The sequence below is a fragment of the Arctopsyche grandis genome, chromosome 5, assembly GCF_051622035.1.
Source record: "Arctopsyche grandis isolate Sample6627 chromosome 5, ASM5162203v2, whole genome shotgun sequence".
Taxonomy (NCBI): Eukaryota; Metazoa; Arthropoda; class Insecta; order Trichoptera; family Hydropsychidae; genus Arctopsyche; species Arctopsyche grandis.
Window position 1 is genome coordinate 31,984,637 of NC_135359.1, and position 23,619 is coordinate 32,008,255.

Genomic DNA, 23,619 nt, shown 5'->3' on the forward strand with positions numbered 1-23,619 from the left:
GAAAAAATGAAAAATGTGAAAAAAAAAAAAATTTGTTCCCCATACTGGTTGATTCATCATGTTCGGCGAGAGTTGGGACACACACACACCCACACACACACACACAGATTACCGTCTTTATATATATGATGGAGTTGATAATCTTAATCACCAATTCCAATACTTTGCAATATTGTTTTCTGGAAATGTCTGCACACAAAGCGCTTCTTGATGAACTTCGCAATGGTAAGCAACTACCTGATGACTAATTTTTCCTTATAAAATAGCAACAAACCCTTTTCTTACGCCGGTCATACTTTTCGCCCCGTCTGTTGAAATTGCCACAATTTTAGAGCACTTAAGCCAAAGAGCTGCGGTTTGCCGACCCCTCGCTTAGGATGATGAAGTATGTTTACCATAATTATCTCAATTTGATCCAATAAATAAAAATTATTAAATTTAAAATAAATAAAACAAGTTAGCCAAAAAATAGATCTGTGTATTTCATTTTCAATTATCATTTATCTTAAAATTATTTAAATAAACTGAAATGACATGAGAAGGGGGCACCAAAAACATCATGGCACGCATGCAGCCAAAATGTAAAAATATTAACAGTATTTATATAATAATAATTTTTTTTTATTTTCATCCTAGTATGCAATTTATTATGTGACCAGAGGATAGATTTTCGAGTAAATGATTTTAAACAAATTTCACACTTGTAAGGCTTTTCCCCCCATGTGAGATCTCAAATGTGACATGAGCATATTTTTATAAATAAATGATTTTAAACAAATGTCACATTTGTTTAGTTTCATTCCAGCTTGCAATTTTTTATGTTTCTTGAGGTAAGATTATTGAGGATATGATTTTAAACAAATTTCACACTTGTAAGGCTTTTCCCCGTGTGAGATTTTAAATGAATAACAAGTGTATCTTTTCGAATAAATGATTTTAAACAAATGTCACATTTGTGTGGTTTTATCCCAGCATGCGATTTTTTATGTGTTTCGAGGCTATATTTGTGAATAAATGATTTTAGACAAATTTCACACCTGTAAGGCTTTTCCCCCGTGTGAGATCTCAAATGAGATACAAGCTCTTTTTTATAAATAAATGATTTTAAACAAATTTCACATTTGTGTGGTTTTATCCCAGCATGCAATTTTTTATGTCTCTCGAGGGTAGATTTTAGAGTAAATGATTTTAGACAAATTTCACATTTGTTAGGCTTTTCACCCGTGTGAGATATCAAATGTGACACAAGTTGATCTTTACGAACATATGATTTTAAACAAATGTCACATTTATGTGGTTTTATCCCAGCATGCGATTTTTTATGTGTTTCGAGGCTATATTTGTGAATAAATGATTTTAGACAAATTTCACACCTGTAAGGCTTTTCCCCCGTGTGAGATCTCAAATGAGATACAAGCTCTTTTTTATAAATAAATGATTTTAAACAAATTTCACATTTGTGTGGTTTTATCCCAGCATGCAATTTTTTATGTCTCTCGAGGTTAGATTTTAGAGTAAATGATTTTAGACAAATTTCACACTTGTTAGGCTTTTCACCCGTGTGAGTGCTCAAATGTGCCACAAGTTCTTTTTTAGTAACAAATGATTTTAAACAAATGTCACATTTGTATGGCTTTTCCCCCGTGTGACATCTCAAATGTGTCACAAGTTTATCTTTTCGAATAAATGATTTTAAACAAATGCCACATTTGTGTGGTCTTATCCCAGAATGCAATATTTTATGTGTCTCAAGGCCAGATTTTTGAGTAAATGATTTTAGACAGATTTCACACTTGTAAGGTTTTTCACCCGTGTGAGATCTTAAATGTATCACGAGTTTATCTTTTCGCATAAATGATTTTAAACACATGTCACATTTGTGTGGTTTTATTCCAGTATGCGATTTTTCATGTGTCACAAGGTCAGATTTCCGAGAAAATAATTTTAGACAAATTTCACACTTGTAAGGTTTTTCACCCGTGTGAGATCTCAAATGAGATACAAGCTCTGTTTTATAAATAAATGATTTTAAACAAATTTCACATTTGTGTGGTCTTATCCCAGAATGCAATATTTTATGTGTCTCAAGGCCAGATTTTTGAGTAAATGATTTTAGACAGATTTCACACTTGTAAGGTTTTTCACCTGTGTGAGATCTTAAATGTGACACAAGTTGATCTTTACGAACATATGATTTTAAACAAATGTCACATTTATGTGGTTTTATCCCAGAATGCAATTTTTCATGTGACGTGAGGTGATGTTTTTGAGAAAATAATTTTAAACAAATGTCACATTTGTGTGGTTTTATCCCAGCATGCGATTTTGTATGTGTCTCGAGTCTACATTTGTGAGTAAATGATTTTAGACAGATTTCACACCTGTAAGGCGTTTCCCCCGTGTGAGTTCTCAAATGTGACACAAGTTCATCTTTACGAACATATGATTTTAAACAAATGTCACAGTTGTGTGGTTTTATCCCAGCATGTCTTTTTTTATGTATATCGAGGGTACTTTTTTGAGTAAATGATTTTAGACAAATTTCACACTTGTAAGGCTTTTCCCCCGTGTGAGTTCTTAAATGTATCACAAGTTGATCTTTACGAAAATACAATTTTAAACAAATGTCACATTTGTATGGCTTTTCCCCCGTGTGATATATTAAATGTGTCACAAGTTTATTTTTACGAGCATATGATTTTAAACAAATGTCACATTGAAACCGCTTTTCTCCAGGATGAGATCTTTTGTGTAGAATAAGTTCAGATTCACTGGGAAATGGCTTCAAGCAAATGTCACTATCCTTTCGGTGAATTGGCGATTGTGAAGGCTCATCGTCCCATATTAGATCTTCCAAGAAAACTTCTTCAGTCTTGATGTTCAAGCAATCAGCTAACCTCAGTTGAGACGTTTCGTGGCTTCGAAAACAAGCCTTTCGAAAGCTGATCAACGATTCGAGATTGGTGTTACACGAAAGACACACCGTGTCTGGCAACCCATCGCCTCTTTTAACCTGCAGATCAAATGAAAAACACAATAGGATTGAGCGGTGAGAAGAGTCGGGAGAACCAATTGGGTCCACAACAGTATTGTAACCTGTAACCAGTAACCTACATAAATCTGACAGCCGGTCCGAATGCGTTGCTCCAGACGCTCTGGATGAGGACCTGGTCTCTGGAAGATGGAGATGGAAGACTCGGCCGGAGCTGATCCAAGACAAAGCCTGCACTCCATCGTCCCTGTATTTAACTCTGACAACAACCAAGCGACTTGCCTTCGCCTTGTTTTTTTTTGTGTGACAAATTTGGTCTAAATGTTATACTAGTTATACCAGAGAAATGTTACGCTCCTTAAGGTCTGTTCGGTAAACGGACTACTAGTCATATGTCAACCGGTCGCTCTAGATCGGTCACACGTGATCACCCGTCACACTAAAACTGGTCACGAGAAAACTGGTCACACCCTGAAATCGGTCACGAAAAAACTGGTTGACTTCCGTCTGTTTATTAAATTCCAGATGTAACGCGACGTTCTCCCGAGTGTCCCTTCAGTTGGTAGCGGTAGGAATAGTTAAGGTGGCACCAGTGACTTTACCGCGCCAACACCATACTCCTCTCGAGCAGTATCGAGAGCGAGTCTCTCTCTCTCGCCAGCCGTCATCCGGGAAGGACCTCCCTATCCAGCATCTCCGCCGAGCGTCTTCAGAGACGCCCAGAGATCGCCATCTTGTGTCCACACGAGGCAGTACGGAGTTTGTCTCCTGCCTCCCCCTCCCGCTGCTGTGACCCGACCAGCGGTGCTTCAACGAGAAGAGGACCGCAGAGCCAGCTTCCCGACCACGAGGAAGCTGTTATCAACGAAGACGACTTGCAGTCAGGAACCTCCTCGACTATATACATATATATCACTATCCCAAGGTTAGTCCACGTTTCTACATAACTCGACTCTTGGAAGAATAACGACGTATAACGCCCTCTGCATCTAGCGCGCGTAAATTCGTTCGTCACAAATTACTTTTTTTTTATTTTTGAGATGGATAAAGATAAGTGAGAAAAAAGTAAGACATCTTGGTAAGGTCATTGGGCTGGCGACTCCTCTTTTATATTATTTATTTATTGAAAATATTGAAAATATCTTGTTAAACACTTTGCTGCCGGTCCCAAGCCCGGAAAATAAAGATAAAAACCCATTTTAAAAAAAAATTGTGGCGCTTAAAAAAAATTTCCCGAGGGCGCCATAGAGTATAAGGTCGGCACTGTCCATACTGTTCACAAAATGAAGAAATTCTCAATAACTCGCGCGAACCGAGTACAGAGCGCGAGTAAATGACAACAGCGACGGAATAACACACTTTGCATTTACGCATTATGCCCGATTATTCGATAAAATATTTTTTTCTGTTGCGTCAGATAAATACATATTTAATATAATAATTCTATCCAATACATTAATGTATTACTGAGGAGTACCCAAAATATGAACTCTTTATTTAGTATATTTACAGAGATATTCACATAATTAGAGTAAATGTCGGCTTAGTTTGCATCACCGGTAAGGGAAGGTTAACACACATTTATTATAAAATAATAAAAACAAGACAGTAAAAATGTAAGCCCGCCTAGAATTAGCTTCGCTACTCGAGGGCAACGTCCCATTTGACTATTCCAGAAGATAGAGTTTATCGCTCAATCGTAAAACGAACGAAATCCAACGCTGATGTCACCATATAGTTGCAGCACGTGTCCTGAAAACAAAGACAAAGACATCTGCACACGGCACGCATTGACCTTCGATGTATATAAGCCGACGCATCAGCTCTAGATGCCAGAGTGAACATCTGGAGTTCAGACAGATCACTTCTCCGAAGCTGAGCAACTAGCATCTTCATAGCATCGAGGATCTGTCGAGGCGAACCCATGCCTTTATTTTTAGAGGCATGGCTTCAAGTGACAGTGTAGTTACGAAGTTCCCGAGATTTTCCCGAAATTATAAATAATAAATGTTAGTTATTTTAATAAGTATATTATTCACAATAGTTCGACCGTATATCGTATAATATATCTACGTTTTTAAAAAGACTTTTGATAAATGGAGAGTCCATCCAAAGTTGGAACAGGCAAAGCTTTCAATAGCCAAGATAAACAGTTAATATTAAATGTGTAGGCGGGGTACGATGTGTTGACCGTATCCCGGCCTAACGAAACACTGTTGTGTGGTTCAAAGATGGGGTCACCAATGTAGGCGGGGTAGCGATGTGTTGACAGCGCTGTTGGATGATCAGAAGGTTGCGTAGATCACGTCGGGGTAGTACCAATGTAGGCGGGGTACATGTGTGTTGACCGTATCCCGGCCTAACGAAACACTGTTGTGCTAGTTTTATAAAGTTTTATTGTTTGCCTATGGTTGTACAAAGGTATGGTATTTGTGGGCAAAAGTATGTCGTTCAGCGGTCTCTGGATATGGTAGAGTGTCGCTGGCTCAGCATTCAGCTATGTACGGAAGGTCTCTGGATACGGCAGTGTGTTGCTGGCTCGTCCGGCTGGTTGATCTTCCAAGTCCGCGTAGTGTAGTGGTGGCTGGTCAGGAGCTGTATGTTGACTGGTCTGCTGCTGTGTGTCGACGCTTGCTGCTGTGGGTCGACTGGCCTGTTGCTGTGTGTCGACGCTTGCTGCTGTGGGTCGACTGGTCTGTTGCTGTGTGTCGACGCTTGCTGCTGTGGGTCGACTGGCGTTGTTTGGGTTGTACCTCCTTTTATAGTGTTTCTGGAATCGCCTGACCGATGGTGGTGGTTTGTTGATGCGTAAGAAAGGAATGCACTGTTGTCGAGGCGTAGAATTTTCTGGAACGCTTGATGGAAGTGGTTATTGATGCGTGCGAGCATTTAGTTGTTGATGCGTACAAGAGGAATGCACTTTTGTCGAGGCGTAGTATTTTCTGGAATGCTTGATGGAAGTGGTCGTACGAAAATTTAGTTGTTGATGCGTACAAGGGGAATTTGCTTTCGTCGAGGCGTAGTATTTTCTGGAATGCTTGGCGCTGTTCCGCTCGATGTATTTTGTTGTTGCGGAATATTCTCGAAGGTTTCGATGACGATGACGACGACGAGATTCCTACAAATGTTTACATGTGGTGTGCACTTACACAAATTATCAAAGAAAACAAAGAGAACATATGTCTATCTTCTCCAACGGCAAAAAAAATAGACAAAACCCAAAATTCTATGTAGACGGTTTTGACGAAGAAGATTAGGCGCACTATCACAACAACTTTCATGTGACCGAAAAAATTTTGCAAAAGCTTTCTCGAATATTAATAAAATTAAAACAATGCATAGGGTTTATAGGCAAGCGCAATACTCTTCATAAGCTTTTGAAAAAAATTAGATTCCACTGGAAAAAAATGTCCGATAACAGGAAATTGTTACAAGATAAAATTTGCATTTTTAAAAAGGATCACATTTTTAAGGTCGATAGCTCAATTTAGAGCAGAAGGAAGACCAATCTTGTATACATACATTCAGCACACGTTAAGTCAATGACGTGGGGAGATTTTTTGGGAAGTGGCATGAAAAATCTGGCATCCAAAGGAGCGAGGTTTATAATTGTACACGCCGGTACAGAACGCGTCGAGGCTTTATTCCAAATGCCTTTCTCATCTATAAGGCTCACCAAAGAACCGGAGACTATCACCATGACGTGAACTTCGACAATTATATGAAATGGTTAATCGAGAAATTGATTCCAAATTTGGAACCGAATTCTGTTGTGATGGTAGATAATGCGTCTTATCAAAAAAAAGATTCTGGACCCAGCGCCGACTTCAAATTCCAAAAAAGACATTATGAAGCAGTGGTTGACGAAAAAAATATTTATTTCGATTCGCAAAGTTAAGAGGGCTGGACACCAGCGCCTTGTCCATACAAACGTATTACACTTCTCTCTTCCTCAATTATGGCACTAAAGAAATTATGTTTTAATATGCTATGGATATCCACCATTGGCATGCATCTGCGCTTTTTATTTTTTTTGATTAGTTATTTTTTATAGGAGCTAGGAGGCGCCAAACATCTATAAAATCGCCTCTTTTTTATACCCACGAAAAGAGTCCAGCGTGCTTATTTAACGGTCGATTTAAAAAAAATCGGTTAATGATTGTATTATACACGAGTATTTTGTTTTTTCAATGATAAAGCACAGTCCACCAATGATTGTCCGTTAGTTCTGGATAGTGTTCTCAAGGAGAAATGTTTTAATTTCTGTTAATAAGGAAGAGAAACGTTTCCTCTTTATAACCAACGCACTTCGTTATGCAGCAGAAGATCTGTGTACTCACTTTCTATTTCAAGTAAAAATTCTTCAAATTGGCGAGGATTAAGAGCATTAGTTTTAATGGAGTTGATAATCTTAATCACCAATTCCAATACTTTGCAATATTGTTTTCTGGAAATGTCTGCACACAAAGCGCTTCTTGATGAACTTCGCAATGGTAAGCAACTACCTGATGACTAATTTTTCCTTATAAAATAGCAACAAACCCTTTTCTTACGCCGGTCATACTTTTCGCCCCGTCTGTTGAAATTGCCACAATTTTAGAGCACTTAAGCCAAAGAGCTGCGGTTTGCCGACCCCTCGCTTAGGATGATGAAGTATGTTTACCATAATTATCTCAATTTGATCCAATAAATAAAAATTATTAAATTTAAAATAAATAAAACAAGTTAGCCAAAAAATAGATCTGTGTATTTCATTTTCAATTATCATTTCTCTTAAAATTATTTAAATAAACTGAAATGACATGAGAAGGGGGCACCAAAAACATCATGGCACGCATGCAGCCAAAATGTAAAAATATTAACAGTATTTATATAATAATAATTTTTTTTTATTTTCATCCTAGTATGCAATTTATTATGTGACCAGAGGATAGATTTTCGAGTAAATGATTTTAAACAAATTTCACACTTGTAAGGCTTTTCCCCCCATGTGAGATCTCAAATGTGACATGAACATATTTTTATAAATAAATGATTTTAAACAAATGTCACATTTGTGTAGTTTCATTCCAGCTTGCAATTTTTTATGTTTCTTGAGGTAAGATTATTGAGGATATGATTTTAAACAAATTTCACACTTGTAAGGCTTTTCCCCGTGTGAGATTTTAAATGAATAACAAGTGTATCTTTTCGAATAAATGATTTTAAACAAATGTCACATTTGTGTGGTTTTATCCCAGCATGCGATTTTTTATGTGTTTCGAGGCTATATTTGTGAATAAATGATTTTAGACAAATTTCACACCTGTAAGGCTATTCCCCCGTGTGAGATCTCAAATGAGATACAAGCTCTTTTTTATAAATAAATGATTTTAAACAAATTTCACATTTGTGTGGTTTTATCCCAGCATGCAATTTTTTATGTCTCTCGAGGTTAGATTTTAGAGTAAATGATTTTAGACAAATTTCACATTTGTGTGGTTTTATCCCAGCATGCAATTTTTTATGTCTCTCGAGGGTAGATTTTAGAGTAAATGATTTTAGACAAATTTCACACTTGTTAGGCTTTTCACCCGTGTGAGATCTCAAATGTGACACAAGTTGATCTTTACGAACATATGATTTTAAACAAATGTCACATTTATGTGGTTTTATCCCAGCATGCGATTTTTTATGTGTTTCGAGGCTATATTTGTGAATAAATGATTTTAGACAAATTTCACACCTGTAAGGCTTTTCCCCCGTGTGAGATCTCAAATGAGATACAAGCTCTTTTTTATAAATAAATGATTTTAAACAAATTTCACATTTGTGTGGTTTTATCCCAGCATGCAATTTTTTATGTCTCTCGAGGTTAGATTTTAGAGTAAATGATTTTAGACAAATTTCACATTTGTGTGGTTTTATCCCAGCATGCAATTTTTTATGTCTCTCGAGGTTAGATTTTAGAGTAAATGATTTTAGACAAATTTCACATTTGTGTGGTTTTATCCCAGCATGCGATTTTGTATGTGTCTCGAGGCTACATTTGTGAGTAAATGATTTTAGACAGATTTCACACCTGTAAGGCTTTTCCCCCGTGTGAGTTCTCAAATGTGCCACAAGTTCTTTTTTAGTAACAAATGATTTTAAACAAATGTCACATTTGTATGGCTTTTCCCCCGTGTGACATCTCAAATGTGTCACAAGTTTATCTTTTCGAATAAATGATTTTAAACAAATTTCACATTTGTGTGGTTTTATCCCAGCATGCAATTTTTTATGTCTCTCGAGGTTAGATTTTAGAGTAAATGATTTTAGACAAATTTCACATTTGTGTGGTTTTATCCCAGCATGCAATTTTTTATGTCTCTCGAGGGTAGATTTTAGAGTAAATGATTTTAGACAAATTTCACACTTGTTAGGCTTTTCACCCGTGTGAGATATCAAATGTGACACAAGTTGATCTTTACGAACATATGATTTTAAACAAATGTCACATTTATGTGGTTTTATCCCAGCATGCGATTTTTTATGTGTTTCGAGGCTATATTTGTGAATAAATGATTTTAGACAAATTTCACACCTGTAAGGCTTTTCCCCCGTGTGAGATCTCAAATGAGATACAAGCTCTTTTTTATAAATAAATGATTTTAAACAAATTTCACATTTGTGTGGTTTTATCCCAGCACGCAATTTTTTATGTCTCTCGAGGTTAGATTTTAGAGTAAATGATTTTAGACAAATTTCACATTTGTGTGGTTTTATCCCAGCATGCAATTTTTTATGTCTCTCGAGGTTAGATTTTAGAGTAAATGATTTTAGACAAATTTCACATTTGTGTGGTTTTATCCCAGCATGCGATTTTGTATGTGTCTCGAGGCTACATTTGTGAGTAAATGATTTTAGACAGATTTCACACCTGTAAGGCTTTTCCCCCGTGTGAGTTCTCAAATGTGCCACAAGTTCTTTTTTAGTAACAAATGATTTTAAACAAATGTCACATTTGTATGGCTTTTCCCCCGTGTGAGTTCTTAAATGTATCACAAGTTGATCTTTACGAAAATATGATTTTAAACAAATGTCACATTTGTATGGCTTTTCCCCCGTGTGATATATTAAATGTTTCACAAGTTTATTTTTACGAGTATATGATTTTAAACAAATGTCACATTGAAACCGCTTTTCTTCAGGATGAGATCTTTTGTGTAGAATAAGTTCAGATTCACTGGGAAATGGCTTCAAGCAAATGTCACTATCCTTTCGGTGAATTGGCGATTGTGAAGGCTCATCGTCCCATATTAGATCTTCCAAGAAAACTTCTTCAGTCTTGATGTTCAAGCAATCAGCTAACCTCAGTTGAGACGTTTCGTGGCTTCGAAAACAAGCCTTTCGAAAGCTGATCAACGATTCGAGATTGGTCTTACACGAAAGACACACCGTGTCTGACAACCCATCGCCTCTTTTAACCTGCAGATGAAATGAAAAAAACAATAGGATTGAGCGGTGAGAAGAGTTGGGAGAACCAATTGGGTCCACAACAGTATTGTAACCTACATAAATCTGACAGCCGGTCCGAATGCGTTGCTCCAGACGCTCTGGATGAGGACCTGGTCTCTGGAAGATGGAGACGGAAGACTCGGCCGGAGCTGATCCAAGACAAAGCCTGCACTCCATCGTCCCTGTATTTAACTCTGACAACAACCAAGCGACTTGCCTTCGCCTTGCTTTTTTTTTGTGTGATATATTTGGTCTAAATGTTATACTAGTTATACCAGAGAAATGTTAGGCTCCTTAAGGTCTGTTCGGTAAACGGACTACTAGTCATATGTGAACCAGTCACAGGACAACCGGTCGCTCTAGATCGGTCACACGTGATCACCCGTCACACTAAAACTGGTCACGAGAAAACTGGTCACACCCTGAAATCGGTCACGAAAAAACTGGTTGACTTCCGTCTGTTTATTAAATTCCAGATGTAACGCGACGTTCTCCCGAGTGTCCCTTCAGTTGGTAGCGGTAGTAATCTTTAGGGTGGCACCAGTGACTTTACCGCGCCAACACCATACCCCTCTCGAGAAGTATCGAGAGCGACTCTCTCTACATCCAGCCGTCATCCGGGAAGGACCTCCTTATCCAGCATCTCCGCCGAGCGTCTTCAGAGACGCCCAGAGATCGCCATCTTGTGTCCACACGAGGCAGTACGGAGTTTGTCTCCTACCTCCCCCTCCCGCTGCTGTGACCCGACCAGCGGTGCTTCAACGAGAAGACGACCGCAGAGCCAGCTTCCCGAGCACGAGGAAGCTGTTATCAACGAAGACGACTTGCAGTCAGGAACCTCCCCGACTATATACATATATATCACTATCCCAAGGTTAGTCCACGTTTCTACATAACCCGACCCTTGGAAGAATAACGACATAAACGCCCTCTGCACTCCCACCGTGAGATCAGAACAACAGTTACTTTCAAATGGTTTGTAAAATTTAAAATTTGGTAACTATAACGAGATTCAAAATGAATTAAACTCTGTTTCTTGGTCTTATTTACATACTGTTTCTCTTGATGATGCTGTAAATTCATTTTATAATCTTATATATAATTTAAGGGATAAATATATCGCACAGAAACATGTTCAAAGTAGAAAATTTCCCGCTTGGTATACTGCACCCCTAAAAAAAATCCTGAAGGAAAAGTACAAATTTTTTAAGAAATTCAAAAATTATAACAACCTGGCTGACCATCATACCTTTGTACTATTACGCAATCGGGCAAAAACTTTAGAGAAAGAAGGTTTCAAAAATTATATGACTAAAGTAGAAAACGACATTTCCTTGAATCCCAAAGCATTCTGGTCCTACATTAAATCAAGGAACAAAAACAACGTCCTAACGACATTACTGCTGGTACGGGGGTGGACATTTGTAATTTGTTTTCTTCCTTCTTTTACTCGACGTTCCTTAAACCTGTCTCTAATCAATCGACTTCCTCTTATCCTTTACCAACCAACGTCTGTTCTGTCACAACTTCCTCTGAAATTGGATCAATTGAAATTCGAAGTGAAAAAGTATTAAATATTTTGAAATCAACTGATATTCATAAATCAGCAGGCCCAGATTTAATTTCTCCAATTTTTATCTCAAAATGTGCTGAAAGCCTAACTTTGCCACTAACCATTATCTATAAAAGATCTATTAATGAGGGCCTTGTACCTTGTATCTGGAAATCAGCATTCATATCTCCTGTACATAAGAAAGGAAAAAAAAAACGAAATTTCCAATTACAGGCCTATACCAAAGCTATGTATATTTGCTAAGATACTAGAAAAATTAGTGTACGACCAACTTTTTCCAGCTATTTCGCAATCTCTTAGTATGCAACAACATGGTTTTCAGAAAGGACGCTCAGTTACAACAAATTTACTACTATTTAATGATTTCGTTACTAATGCCATGAACGATCGGTCTCAGGTTGATACTATATATACAGATTATAGTAAGGCATTTGACAGGATTGATCACGATATTCTCCTTGAAAAACTTTTACACATCGGTATTCATGGTGATCTCTATAGATGGTTCACCTCATACATTACACGTCGATCACAGGCTGTCTTATTAAATGGATTTATATCGAGATGGATGAATATTCCTTCTGGTGTTCCGCAAGGCTCCCTCTTGGGACCTCTATTATTTAATATCTTCATCTTCGATATTGAAAAATGTTTTCAGAATTCAAGTGTACTATTATTTGCTGATGATATGAAGATTTTCAAGAGAATAGACAACCGAAATGATGCTTTGGCCCTACAAGATGATTTGTTCAGGCTAGAGGCTTATTGCAGCATAAATAAGTTGGAAATTAATGTAGCAAAATGCTCCTGCATAACCTTCACCAGAAAACTATGTCCAGTTGACTTCCCTCATTCAATCAACGGACATAGACTCACAAGGGTATCGGAAATTAGGGATTTGGGAGTCTTTTTAAACTCTGATCTATCCTTTAGTAAACATATTGACAATGTTGTAGCTCGAGCGTCGAAGGCCCTCGGGTTCGTCATCCGGTCCTCCAAATGCTTTACTTCTATAAAATCATACAAAATACTATATTGTGCATACGTAAGAAGTATTGTTGAGTTTGCATCCCAAGTTTGGAACCCAGAGTACTCTGGTGCAAGAGACAGATTGGAGCGCATTCAGAAGAGATTCTTGAGGTATATCAGTAGCCGTTTTGGATTATCCTATACTTCCTATGAAGATGCTTGTAGGTATCAGCATCTACTTCCACTTGTCAAAAGAAGGGAGATAGCTGACATCTCAACAATTTTGAACATCCTTAACGGCTCGATCGACTGTCCTCAATTATTGAGCAGACTATCATTGCGTGTGCCAAATAGAATGACTAGATGTAATGAGCTCCTTTACATACCTAATACTTTTTCTAATTATGGAAGAAGCTCATTCATCTGGCGTGCAAGCTCCACCGTCAACACACTAATTTTAACAATTTCTATGTTTGACTTATTTAATATTAATGCTATACAAGCTAGAGTGATTATTGCAAATTTGTTTTTCGATGATTAATTTTATTGAAAATTTACGATTGTGATTATGAATTTTTATTTTGATGTATTTATTTTGTCTTTTTGTTTTTTGTTATATATTATATTATTTTTATTATTTCATAATTTTTATATTATTATTCTTATTATTTTGATATTTTTATTATACTGTTATTTCTATTTTTTTTCTTTTTGTTTTCTTTAACTATCTTACTCTATTATCATTTTTGTTTCTTATTTTAAATGTTTGAGCTTTTCTTTTTTTTACCTATATGTGAAAATTATTAATGGTTTACTTAACATAATTATGTTTTTTTACTATCAATCTATGTAACTTAATAAACTGTAAATTTTCCAAATAAATAAATAAAATTGTTTTTCACGCTATTTTCAGGCGTTTGCAATGTGCGTAATAATCCAATTACCGTCTATAACAGAGCATCGTAACCTGTGCACCGCGGTAATATGTGTTCCCCGAACAGCACTTTTGCCTAATGCGTGCGATTAATGTACGCGCGCAGAATACGGGAGGAAAAGCCTGTTCCTGTTGTATCCGGTTCGCGCAAATTAAGTGAGTATGTACCGTTTACTATGCACCCTTTTTTATCTTTCGACTTAAGATCTTTCAATTTTCGATCTTTGCCTTCCGATATTTGCGTTTTCGGACGTTTCACATTCGGTCCCGTGAGGTAGACCCATGTCAACTATCAATAATTGGCCCAAAACGGCAAAGCGGCAGACTCATGGCACGTAATGCGCGTGTATATCTCCACGATGGCCAAAAATGCGGATACGATACGTTGACGGAAAGGTATGAATCATAGAAGTTGAATGCATAGAATCGCTCTCAGCCTCCAAAAATGTTGGAAATAATGAAAAAACTCAGCACGGCAGAGTTTTTTCATTGTTTGCTCATTTTTTGCTAAACTTCGTCTCTCTCTCTCTCTCTCTCTCTTGTCTCTCTTCTGAATTTCCGTCTCTCTCTTCGATGGCTCGCTTTTAGACGATACTTTTGTTAACAATGACCATTCTATGCATTCTACTTCTATGGTATGAATAGAATATGACGGATACTGCTGTAAGTGCGACGTGGCGTAAGCATTACGTATAGTATGAAAGGACTCATAAAAAATGTACCAAAGAATACTTTTCGTACGGCCGGATACCTGCTGAAGTCGGTTCGTGCCGATTAGGTATGAACAGACGGTTCGGTGATTACTAGTCAAATGTGAACCGGTCACAGGACAACCGGTCGCTCTACATCGGTCACACATGATTTTTATTTATGACGTTACATTATTTGGAAACGAATTTTAGAATAAAAACATACTAATAAAATAAAAGTCATTAAAATATTGATAATTTCTCAAAAATATTAACAATACTAGAAAACTTGACGATTCAATAAAAACCCGTTAGAAACCATGATATAACAGAAGAAAAATGTAAAAATGAAACCACCGTAAAAATTATTTGAGAACCGTTGGAATGTAGCAAATCGCAAAAACATATGAGATACTTTATATCTAAATTTACGCTATTTCTTTGAAATCGAATTCCATCATTAAATAAAAATTATAATTGTGACAAGTTTGAGAGCCATTTTTTAAAAGAGTTCAGTAACTACCAGTTAATGAATAATGGAAAATAACAGAAAAATTGAGAATTCGATGAAAAGTATTGTTACGTATACTAAAATAAGAGGTGAGTAAAGAGCCGCCGGTTAAGTGCAATCGGATTAAGCCGAGGCGCATCCCTGACACCGTGCGACCGTTATAATTGGTTTCGAGGATTATCTGCAAACTAAGTGCAAGTAAGCTAAACAATGGCGTAGTAGCGGCACTCGGTCGCATTCCCGTGGTCCTTTCTCAGAAGTGACCGATACCTTGGTACCGTGGGACCGAATGTCGTGGGAATACATATCCGAGTACGTGACCATAAGAATAGGTAAACAAATTAGACGTCGAAGATGTCCTGAGAGATCTACCCCTTATAAAGTGGTACTTAGGCGATATCAAGACATTCTGGACTGAGCAGTGCCAATGTGTGTATCTCCTTAATCATCAATAAATGCTGTGACACGACGTTGACCTTTTACTTGGATCCTCCACCCACCACTACACAACAGTATTATTTAATCGACGAAACGTGTGATAAATATTTTTAGAGTCACTGGTTTGATTTTTATGTGCAATATGAAATATTGTAACGTGACGCTCTCCCAGTCGTCCCATCAGTGGCCACACTAGCCCTTATTTCGGGTGGCCACACTCAGTGCCTCCCTGCCGCGGGAAAGGAGACGAGACCCTACTCGTCCATTCGCATTTCGGTCGTTCACGGGTACAGGCGTACCCCCCCCCCCCCTCAATTTCTCCCGAGCCGTCTCAATCGCAGGCGCGCCAAGAGATCAGCCATCTTGTTGAAGAACCGCGGGACGGTTGAGTGTATCATCACTCCCTCCCCTGAATTCCAAAAGTTCGTCACCTGTATCTCCACGCAGCTTCCTAACCTCGCGCGGGGTAACCTTTCCGTGGTAGCCAAACGCTTCGGAAAGCCCTAGAAGCATCAGCCGCTAGAAGACGGACCAGGTGACCCGAGAGCCAGCTTCACAACAGCTGCACGGCAGCTATAGACGAGACGAGGAATATAATCAGGAACTACGCGACAACTACAAGACATCCCAGGTTAGCCATTATGTTCCCTTTGACCCCACCACGGAACGAACGCACCTGGAAGAACGGAACAAACGTATCCCTGTACGCCAGTAACTCTCCCCGCGAGAGAGTTGTATTCCCGCGAAAAAAACGTTCCGTTACAATATGCTAAAATCTTCAGAAATATATAATACAATTTTTGTTGACTTACAACTGAGTATGTGTTTTTCTTTATTTTTTATTATTGAAATCGTTTTATTTTACAAGAAAAAACTAAGAAATGAAGAATTCTTATAGTTTTTTAAGAATAAGAATTCAATTTAATTAAATACATTTTTGTATAATTATGATTTAAAGATGAAAAATTAAAAATTAAATAATTTTGGTAGTTGGTTAACTAACCAGGATTTCTTTATTATTATTAAAGCGTTACATTTATCTTATTGGTAGAATTTAATTATGGAATGGAAAATTTAAATGAGATATGTACGTAGAACTGTTTCACTTTAACTTTGCTTCACTATTTAACTTTGTTCTGCTGCTGATGTGTTGCCTGCGGTGACCGGAGAGGTTGCTCGAAAGCGGTACCCACACGGGAAAATTTGGCTATTGTCGCAACCCACTATGGACAACTCGCCACTGCGATACCCGCTGACTCTCGTATGCGCAGGTATCAAATTTGACTGAAATACTATTGTCCCAATCGCCCATCCCCACCTATCGCCGTATACACAGCATTGAAAGTTCAACTGAAATACTTTTCGCACTCGCCGAAATTTTTCCCTAAGGCATACATACATATATGAACACGTGAATTTTTGTTTGTTTTCTCGTCACTAGTTTGTGTGGTTTATAGTTAGCCGAGTATTTTTATGGTAGGATACTATAATACTAACATATGTACTTACTACTTTTTTATATTTTTTATTCGATTTTACATTCTAGTTGATTTTCAATTTTGTATTTTAAACAACAATTAGCGGTGAAATTAATATCAGCCAAATATCATCGTATCGTGTCCAGTGGCTCGGCATTTGGGGTGTCTGGAAGTGACCAGACTGATTAAAATATATTACATTGGAATTCGATTATTTTTGATTTTTCTTGTTGATTTCTCAGTGGTGCATTTTTTTTATACCTGCTATGACCGATAACTGTTCATCGTACGGCGGCCCATTTTTTTTTGTTTGCAAAAGCTTATCTCAAGACAGATCTTTAAGGATGCAAACACAAACTTTATTTTAATTGAAATATGAATGTGCTTTTTCACACTACCATAGTGTGAAATAACCAAAGTTGAAGTACATAGTATATTTAAGGGCTATTGGCAAATGATAATAAACTCGGGTGATGCTTTTAAAATTATAAACTTGTATACATTTTATTATTTGCAAATTTTCGAAGCAAAATTTGGTTCAAAATCTATCAAAATGTCCAAAGTCTATCAAAAACCATAACAATGATTGTTCCAATGTTTCCATTATTTTTAGTATTTTCGTCCGCCGACGTTCAGGCTTACTTGTGTGATTAATTTATTTGTAATTTATTTTTATAATAATAGTAATGTATGTGCATATACATAACTTGTATAAGAAGTGTTAAATATTTTTTGAAACTCGTGTCAGATCTATGAATAAGTAAGTATCACTTATTGTAATACAATAAGTGATAATTTTATCCACTTTTTTATATTTCCAAACTTTTATCATTTGAACTTGAATTATTTAATCAATTTATATGATTTGTTTGCTGTTTGAATCTTGCATTTTATCATAAAATTTCAAAATGATATTATCATGACGAGATTTGCAGCGAACAGCGAACGAGTATGTAATTGCTTCGTTGCAAGGTTTGTTTACCTAAAATTTCTTAGAATTGTCTCTGAACTAATACAGTAATAAAGTAAAGTAAAATGACTAGAGGTAGGATAGTCACAGTGCTATCCATTGTTCGACAAACCTTTAACAATGAATTTACAACCTTTGAACAATACACGGCCCCCTCAGGCTCCGGTGACTAAAAATAACACAGCATACCTACACTTGAGTAAGGGCAGCGATGGTAAACCTTTCGGAATTTACGGATCACTTCATTTATAATTTTAAATGCCGTGGACCACTTACATATATATAAATAAATACATACATTTGAAAAATAATGATCATTTAATCTAACAAAAAGTATAAAATTCGAATTTAATCTTATTTTTCAAGCTAATACCGGTACCGAGTTATTTTATTTTTTGAGTAGGTTATTTAGTATATATTATTTTTAAGATGACAATTATGTAATGTTGAAAATTGAACCAAAACTGATAACTTGAGTTCTGCATAGTACCCAGGGAAGAGACTTTTTATGTAACTATGTGCGTAAGATTTGTTGGGAACATCGAAAACAAATCAAAGTTTATATGACTACGATATCGACATCGTTGAATTTTTTTTGAATCGTTGAACCGGGAACGGGAATGGCATGCGTTATTGTGGCATTATAACTTTATAACGTATGCCGGGTAGGGATCCCAAATATTCGTCGACTTCAACTATTCGAATATTGAATAGTAAATCAAGAGCTATTCGAATATTCGAATATATTTGAAAATTAAAAAAAAGGTAATTACATATTTACTCATCATAAATTACATTATATTTATATATAATATATTACAATTAATACATAATTTTAAGAAAATTAAAAAAAACATAAAACTAAAATGCACACATAAAAGATAACATAAAAATTTATAAACTCCTTCTGCTGTTATTAATTATGCACTATTCTTGTTTAATTCTTTGATTGTGGTTTCAACGGGAGTATGAACATCAATTAAAATTTTCAAAATATCAATTTCATTCTTAGAAACAGTATTGAAATTATATTATTTTAGTGCTATGTTTACACTTTCGTAAACTTGAATAAATCGTCTTATCATAGTTGCCATTGAATACCACCTCGTTTTTACATCCAATAATAATTTCAATTTTTTATTTTCTTTTTTCATTATGATTTTTTCTAAAAATGTATATTTCGCCGGTGACTTCTTAAATATTCGGTTTATTTTTCTGATGTTTTCTAAAATTTCGTAGAGATTATTATCGATCGAAAAGTGATTTTTTTCAAACATTTCTGTATTTAATAAATAAAAATCCATTTCTTCTCATGTAGACATTTCATCTTCCTCATTATCTTCATTTTCATCACAATTATCTCCATTACATATTTAATTTTCTTCATAATCGTCTTTTCTTTGTTTTATATAAATTAAATAATTTTGTGTATTTATTTTATAAAAAAATATACACACGAATCATATTCGAACAGTTGATGAAATATTCGAATAACGAATGGCTGAAAAATCAGACGAATAATTCGAATACTCGAATATTCGAATATTCGATTGGGATCCCTAATGCCGGGTTCAGCTAATTCTTCATTCATTAAAAGCACATTCATATTTCAATTAAAATAAAGTTTGTGTTTGCATCCTTAAAGATCTGTTTTGAGATAAGCTTTTGCAAACAAAAAAAATGTGCCGCCGTACGATGAACAATTATCGGTCATAGCAGGTATAAAAAAAATGCAACACTGAAAAATCAACAAGAAAAAACAAAAATAATCGTATTCCAATGTAATATATTTTAATCAGTCTGGTTACTTCCAGACACCCCAAATGCCGAGCCACTGGACACGATACGATGATATTTGGCTGATATTAATTTCACCGCTAATTGTTGTTTAAAATACAAAATTGAAAATCAACTAGAATGTAAAATCGAATAAAAAATATAAAAAAGTAGTAAGTACATATGTTAGTATTATAGTATCCTACCATAAAAATACTCGGCTAACTATAAACCACACAAACTAGTGACGAGAAAACAAACAAAAATTCACGTGTTCATATATGTATGTATGCCTTAGGGAAAAATTTCGGCGAGTGCGAAAAGTATTTCAGTTGAACTTTCAATGCTGTGTATACGGCGATAGGTGGGGATGGGCGATTGGGACAATAGTATTTCAGTCAAATTTGCTACCTGCGCATACGAGAGTCAGTGGGTATCGCAGTGGCGAGTTGTCCATAGTGGGTTGCGACAATAGCCAAATTTTCCCGTGTGGGTACCGCTTTCGAGCAACCTTTCCGGAAACCGTTGCCTGCTACTCTCGGAGTCTCAGTAAAAAGTAGCTTAATGGCTAATAAGTAAACGATAAGAAAACATTAAATATTCACAAGAAAAATAAAATATATTTTGAGAAGTTGCATATGTATTTATTCAAACATTTAGATACAAGGCAGATGCATTAAAAATTCAAATATTACAGAAAAGTATACTTTAAATACATTTAATGATTATGTTATGCTACATTTATTTTCCAACCAGCGTTATTTGTTTATAGTTTCTCTACGAGGGGTCTCTCTTTGGTTGGAAGATTTATTATTATTGTCTTGAATTGCTTGTCTAATAGTGGCCATACACTCTGTACACGAAAAACAGAACGTCAGTACTTCATCGATGAGAAACTGAAAATAAAACACATTATTCGAATGATTGTTTTTCAATAAACTGAAACATTAATTTCATTTCCAATACCTCAATCGAGAGCAAGGATAATCTCACGGATCTCATCAGCTGTGCCAATTTATTTTTCCTATTTGCATCGTTATAATTTACCCACAATTTCACAGCATTGAATACGCTTTCTTCGGAAGGCACGTTCAAATCGTCTGATTTCAAGATTTCGATCACGTTGGAGACTGTCAGTTTGAGAAAATCTTGTGTTTTGTGCAACTAAAACAGAAGGGGAATTGAAAAATAACAAAGTGACATATTTTTTTTATATAATCAACACTCACTGTCTCAAAATTATCTAGAATCAAATCCATTGACATAGTCTTCAATTCGGGATCTTCCGTTTGTTTCAAAACTTTCAGACAATTAGACATATTGACTATTTTAGATTGCGGTGGAATTTTCACTTCGAGTAGATTGGCTAGCTCCATCAATTTTTTGTGGTGATTTTCTCCTATTTCTAAAATTATATTTAAATTATTAAATTTAAAAAAGAAAAGAAAAACGCATTTTTAATTGATTATTTTGAATTTTTATGAACTCGTACTTATTTCTCCTGTGTAACAATACTTCAGGATTGCTTCGATAACTTCAAAGTCAAATTGTGACATAATCCCCTCCACTAGACCTTCATTTGTGCCAAAGAATTCACTGCACGCCATTAGGACGATCAAGTGCGCGGGGAAGCTGCAATAATTATGAAAAATGATAATTAATCTGACAAAACAATTTGAATTTTAAATATTTTTGGATTCGAATAAAGTTACCTCCGGCCTCGAACATCAAAAGCGATGTCGCATTTCTTATTTTGGTTCATGGCATCATACAAATATGCCACTCGTTTTGCACCAAAATCAGACTTCGCCTTCACTAAAAACATCTTGTTTCTGATTTTCTCTTAGATTTCTCCTGAAAAAATTGCAAATTAGACATTATAAATACGGTAGAAATACATGTGCTAAGAAGCATAATGAAGTTAGACTTACCAATTGGAAAGAATGGCAGCGAATGATTCGGAGCACTGTCATTCTGCGGTTTTATTATGATAGATAAAAATATCTAAACCCTGCTGTTGCATTGAAACGTATATTAATTATTTACATTCAAAATCACCTTTATTCTTTATTTTTCATAAATATCATAGTGGCAAGACAGGTCACCCTAAATCGAACCTATGACCAACATAGGAATATATAATTAAACTTTAGCTTAGATCAGACTTTTTGTTATGATTCGACTCCAACCCCAACTTGAATGATTATAGCAAGATCAACTTTTTTTTGCTAAAGTATAAAATTATTAGTAATGAAAATAAAAGCGATATTCGAAAAATAAAAAATTAAAGGAATTAAAAAAAATCACTAGTCTCTTTCGAAATTATATATAACCAGAATCCCCGTATATACATATAACCAGAATAGCCAAATAAATAAATCTTATAATTAAATTTAGAAATTTTATAATTAACGCAATTTTTAAATAACCAAAAATATTTACGAGTCGAATAAATGAATAATCAGATCAAAAATATTGTGTATGGATTGGTATTAGGATTTTAATTTATGCGATTTAAAATGATTAAATTGTAAATGCGATATTCATTTAGAGTTTTTTGAAACCAACTTAGGGTTAAAGTGCTAGCGCCAGATTATTTACACGGATGTGGCATTAGACCACAGAAAAATATGTTTTGACAATATTTTCTTTACAATAATAATGAAAAACCTCATGAAAACCTCGTCCGATATTAAAACCATCGTCTTCTCACAGATTACACACAATTTGGAACTAACAATAAGATCATCGATAGTGGCATTCGACAAACTACTCAAATCTGCCATGCATTTTTTGCACTCAAAAATAATACTTCCGAATTATCCAAAATTTAAAGTTAGCAATTAATAAGAATTGATTAATAACCGCAAAAATGTATTTTCTTCAAGATAATTTCGATGATAATGGAAAAACCGCACAAAAAAACAACTGACAATTGAAAATAGAAGCAGAATGTTTGATACTGATTTCAACTCTATGTATGTATGTATAATATTTTTTAGTTTTCAGTGTCTTGTAATTCAGCGACTTGTATAATAAAAATGCTGTATTGCTTGTGATTGGCCAGGAAGGCGCATTGGGGTTTACCTGTAAGGCTTTCCTGGTATAAAAATGTAAAATGTAATAAAATAATGTCGTGTTTTTTTCAATGGAATTCAAAAAAGTTTTTCTTAAACTCTATTTAACTTTTCTTATACAATATAATTTCTTACATTATCTATAACCTTCTGCCACCTTTCTTTTAAATCATCTTTGCCCTTGTAAAATTCAGCGGGTTTTGGCTGAAAATAGTCTGAAAGGGCTCTTTTCACCTCTTACCTTTATTGAACCTATCAAATAATAAATAAAATTTCAATTCCATAGAAGAGGTGAAAACAGCCGATTTTTTTTTTATAAAGAGTCACAAAGTAATTGAAGACATGTAACGTTATATTTAGTATATTTTCTTGAAATCATTTTTGTTTATTTCTATATAATTATACTTTAAAATCTACAAAAAAATTACAGGACCTTAGCCTTAATATCGCACTCTAGTAAAGTATTGCTGTATATAATTAAAGATCGTTTGAGCAGTTACCTTGGATGGCAAATACCGAACGAACAAGCAGGGTTTGTAAAAGGCAAAGGGACGAGGGAACAAATACTGAATATACGTCAGCTTATTGAAAAATGTCGGGAGTTTCAAAATCCAGCCGTTCTTTGTTTTATAGACTATAAAAAAGCTTTTGACTTTGTGAACTGGGACTATCTGTGGAAAGTTCTACTGGACATGGGAGTCCCCATGCATCTTGTAAAAATAATATATAACTT

The 23,619-nt window shown here is 35.5% G+C and overlaps 4 protein-coding genes across 4 annotated transcripts in view; all 4 read right to left on the minus strand.

The window, feature by feature from the left end:
• The window catches only part of LOC143912008 (uncharacterized), a 439,734-nt gene that overhangs the window by 157,503 nt on the left and 258,612 nt on the right, over nucleotides 1–23,619 (minus strand). The gene's annotated exons all lie outside the window — the stretch shown is intronic.
• On the minus strand, nucleotides 460–3,305 carry LOC143911586 (uncharacterized). Its single transcript, XM_077430539.1, has 2 exons — nucleotides 3,115–3,305; nucleotides 460–3,013 (listed from the first exon to the last, which is right to left on the minus strand). The coding sequence occupies exons 1-2, from the start codon at nucleotides 3,232–3,234 to the stop codon at nucleotides 854–856; spliced, it is 2,280 nt and encodes a 759-aa protein (XP_077286665.1). The 5' UTR covers nucleotides 3,235–3,305; the 3' UTR covers nucleotides 460–853.
• Nucleotides 7,720–10,709, minus strand: LOC143911893 (uncharacterized). The gene is made up of 2 exons (XM_077430983.1): nucleotides 10,529–10,709; nucleotides 7,720–10,441 (listed from the first exon to the last, which is right to left on the minus strand). Exons 1-2 carry the CDS (start codon nucleotides 10,646–10,648, stop codon nucleotides 8,306–8,308), a joined length of 2,256 nt encoding a protein of 751 aa, XP_077287109.1. The 5' UTR covers nucleotides 10,649–10,709; the 3' UTR covers nucleotides 7,720–8,305.
• On the minus strand, nucleotides 20,436–23,361 carry LOC143911775 (kelch-like protein diablo). The gene is made up of 6 exons (XM_077430806.1): nucleotides 21,741–23,361; nucleotides 21,522–21,663; nucleotides 21,302–21,441; nucleotides 21,039–21,214; nucleotides 20,776–20,973; nucleotides 20,436–20,705 (listed from the first exon to the last, which is right to left on the minus strand). The coding sequence occupies exons 2-6, from the start codon at nucleotides 21,632–21,634 to the stop codon at nucleotides 20,568–20,570; spliced, it is 765 nt and encodes a 254-aa protein (XP_077286932.1). The 5' UTR covers nucleotides 21,635–21,663; nucleotides 21,741–23,361; the 3' UTR covers nucleotides 20,436–20,567.

Bases quoted from the DNA above. Each gene is read 5' to 3' on its own strand.
- LOC143911586 (XM_077430539.1), bottom strand. From the start codon at position 3,234: ATGGAGTGCAGGCTTTGTCTTGGATCAGCTCCGGCCGAGTCTTCCATC. The intron at 3,014-3,114 runs GTAGGTTACTGG...TTTGATCTGCAG, and splicing joins GGACCGGCTGTCAGATTTAT to GTTAAAAGAGGCGATGGGTT.
- LOC143911893 (XM_077430983.1), bottom strand. From the start codon at position 10,648: ATGGAGTGCAGGCTTTGTCTTGGATCAGCTCCGGCCGAGTCTTCCGTC. The intron at 10,442-10,528 runs GTAGGTTACAAT...TTTCATCTGCAG, and splicing joins GGACCGGCTGTCAGATTTAT to GTTAAAAGAGGCGATGGGTT.
- LOC143911775 (XM_077430806.1), bottom strand. From the start codon at position 21,634: ATGTTTTTAGTGAAGGCGAAGTCTGATTTTGGTGCAAAACGAGTGGCA. The intron at 21,215-21,301 runs GTACGAGTTCAT...ATATAATTTTAG, and splicing joins TTGTTACACAGGAGAAATAA to AAATAGGAGAAAATCACCAC. The intron at 20,706-20,775 runs GTATTGGAAATG...TTTTATTTTCAG, and splicing joins TATCCTTGCTCTCGATTGAG to TTTCTCATCGATGAAGTACT.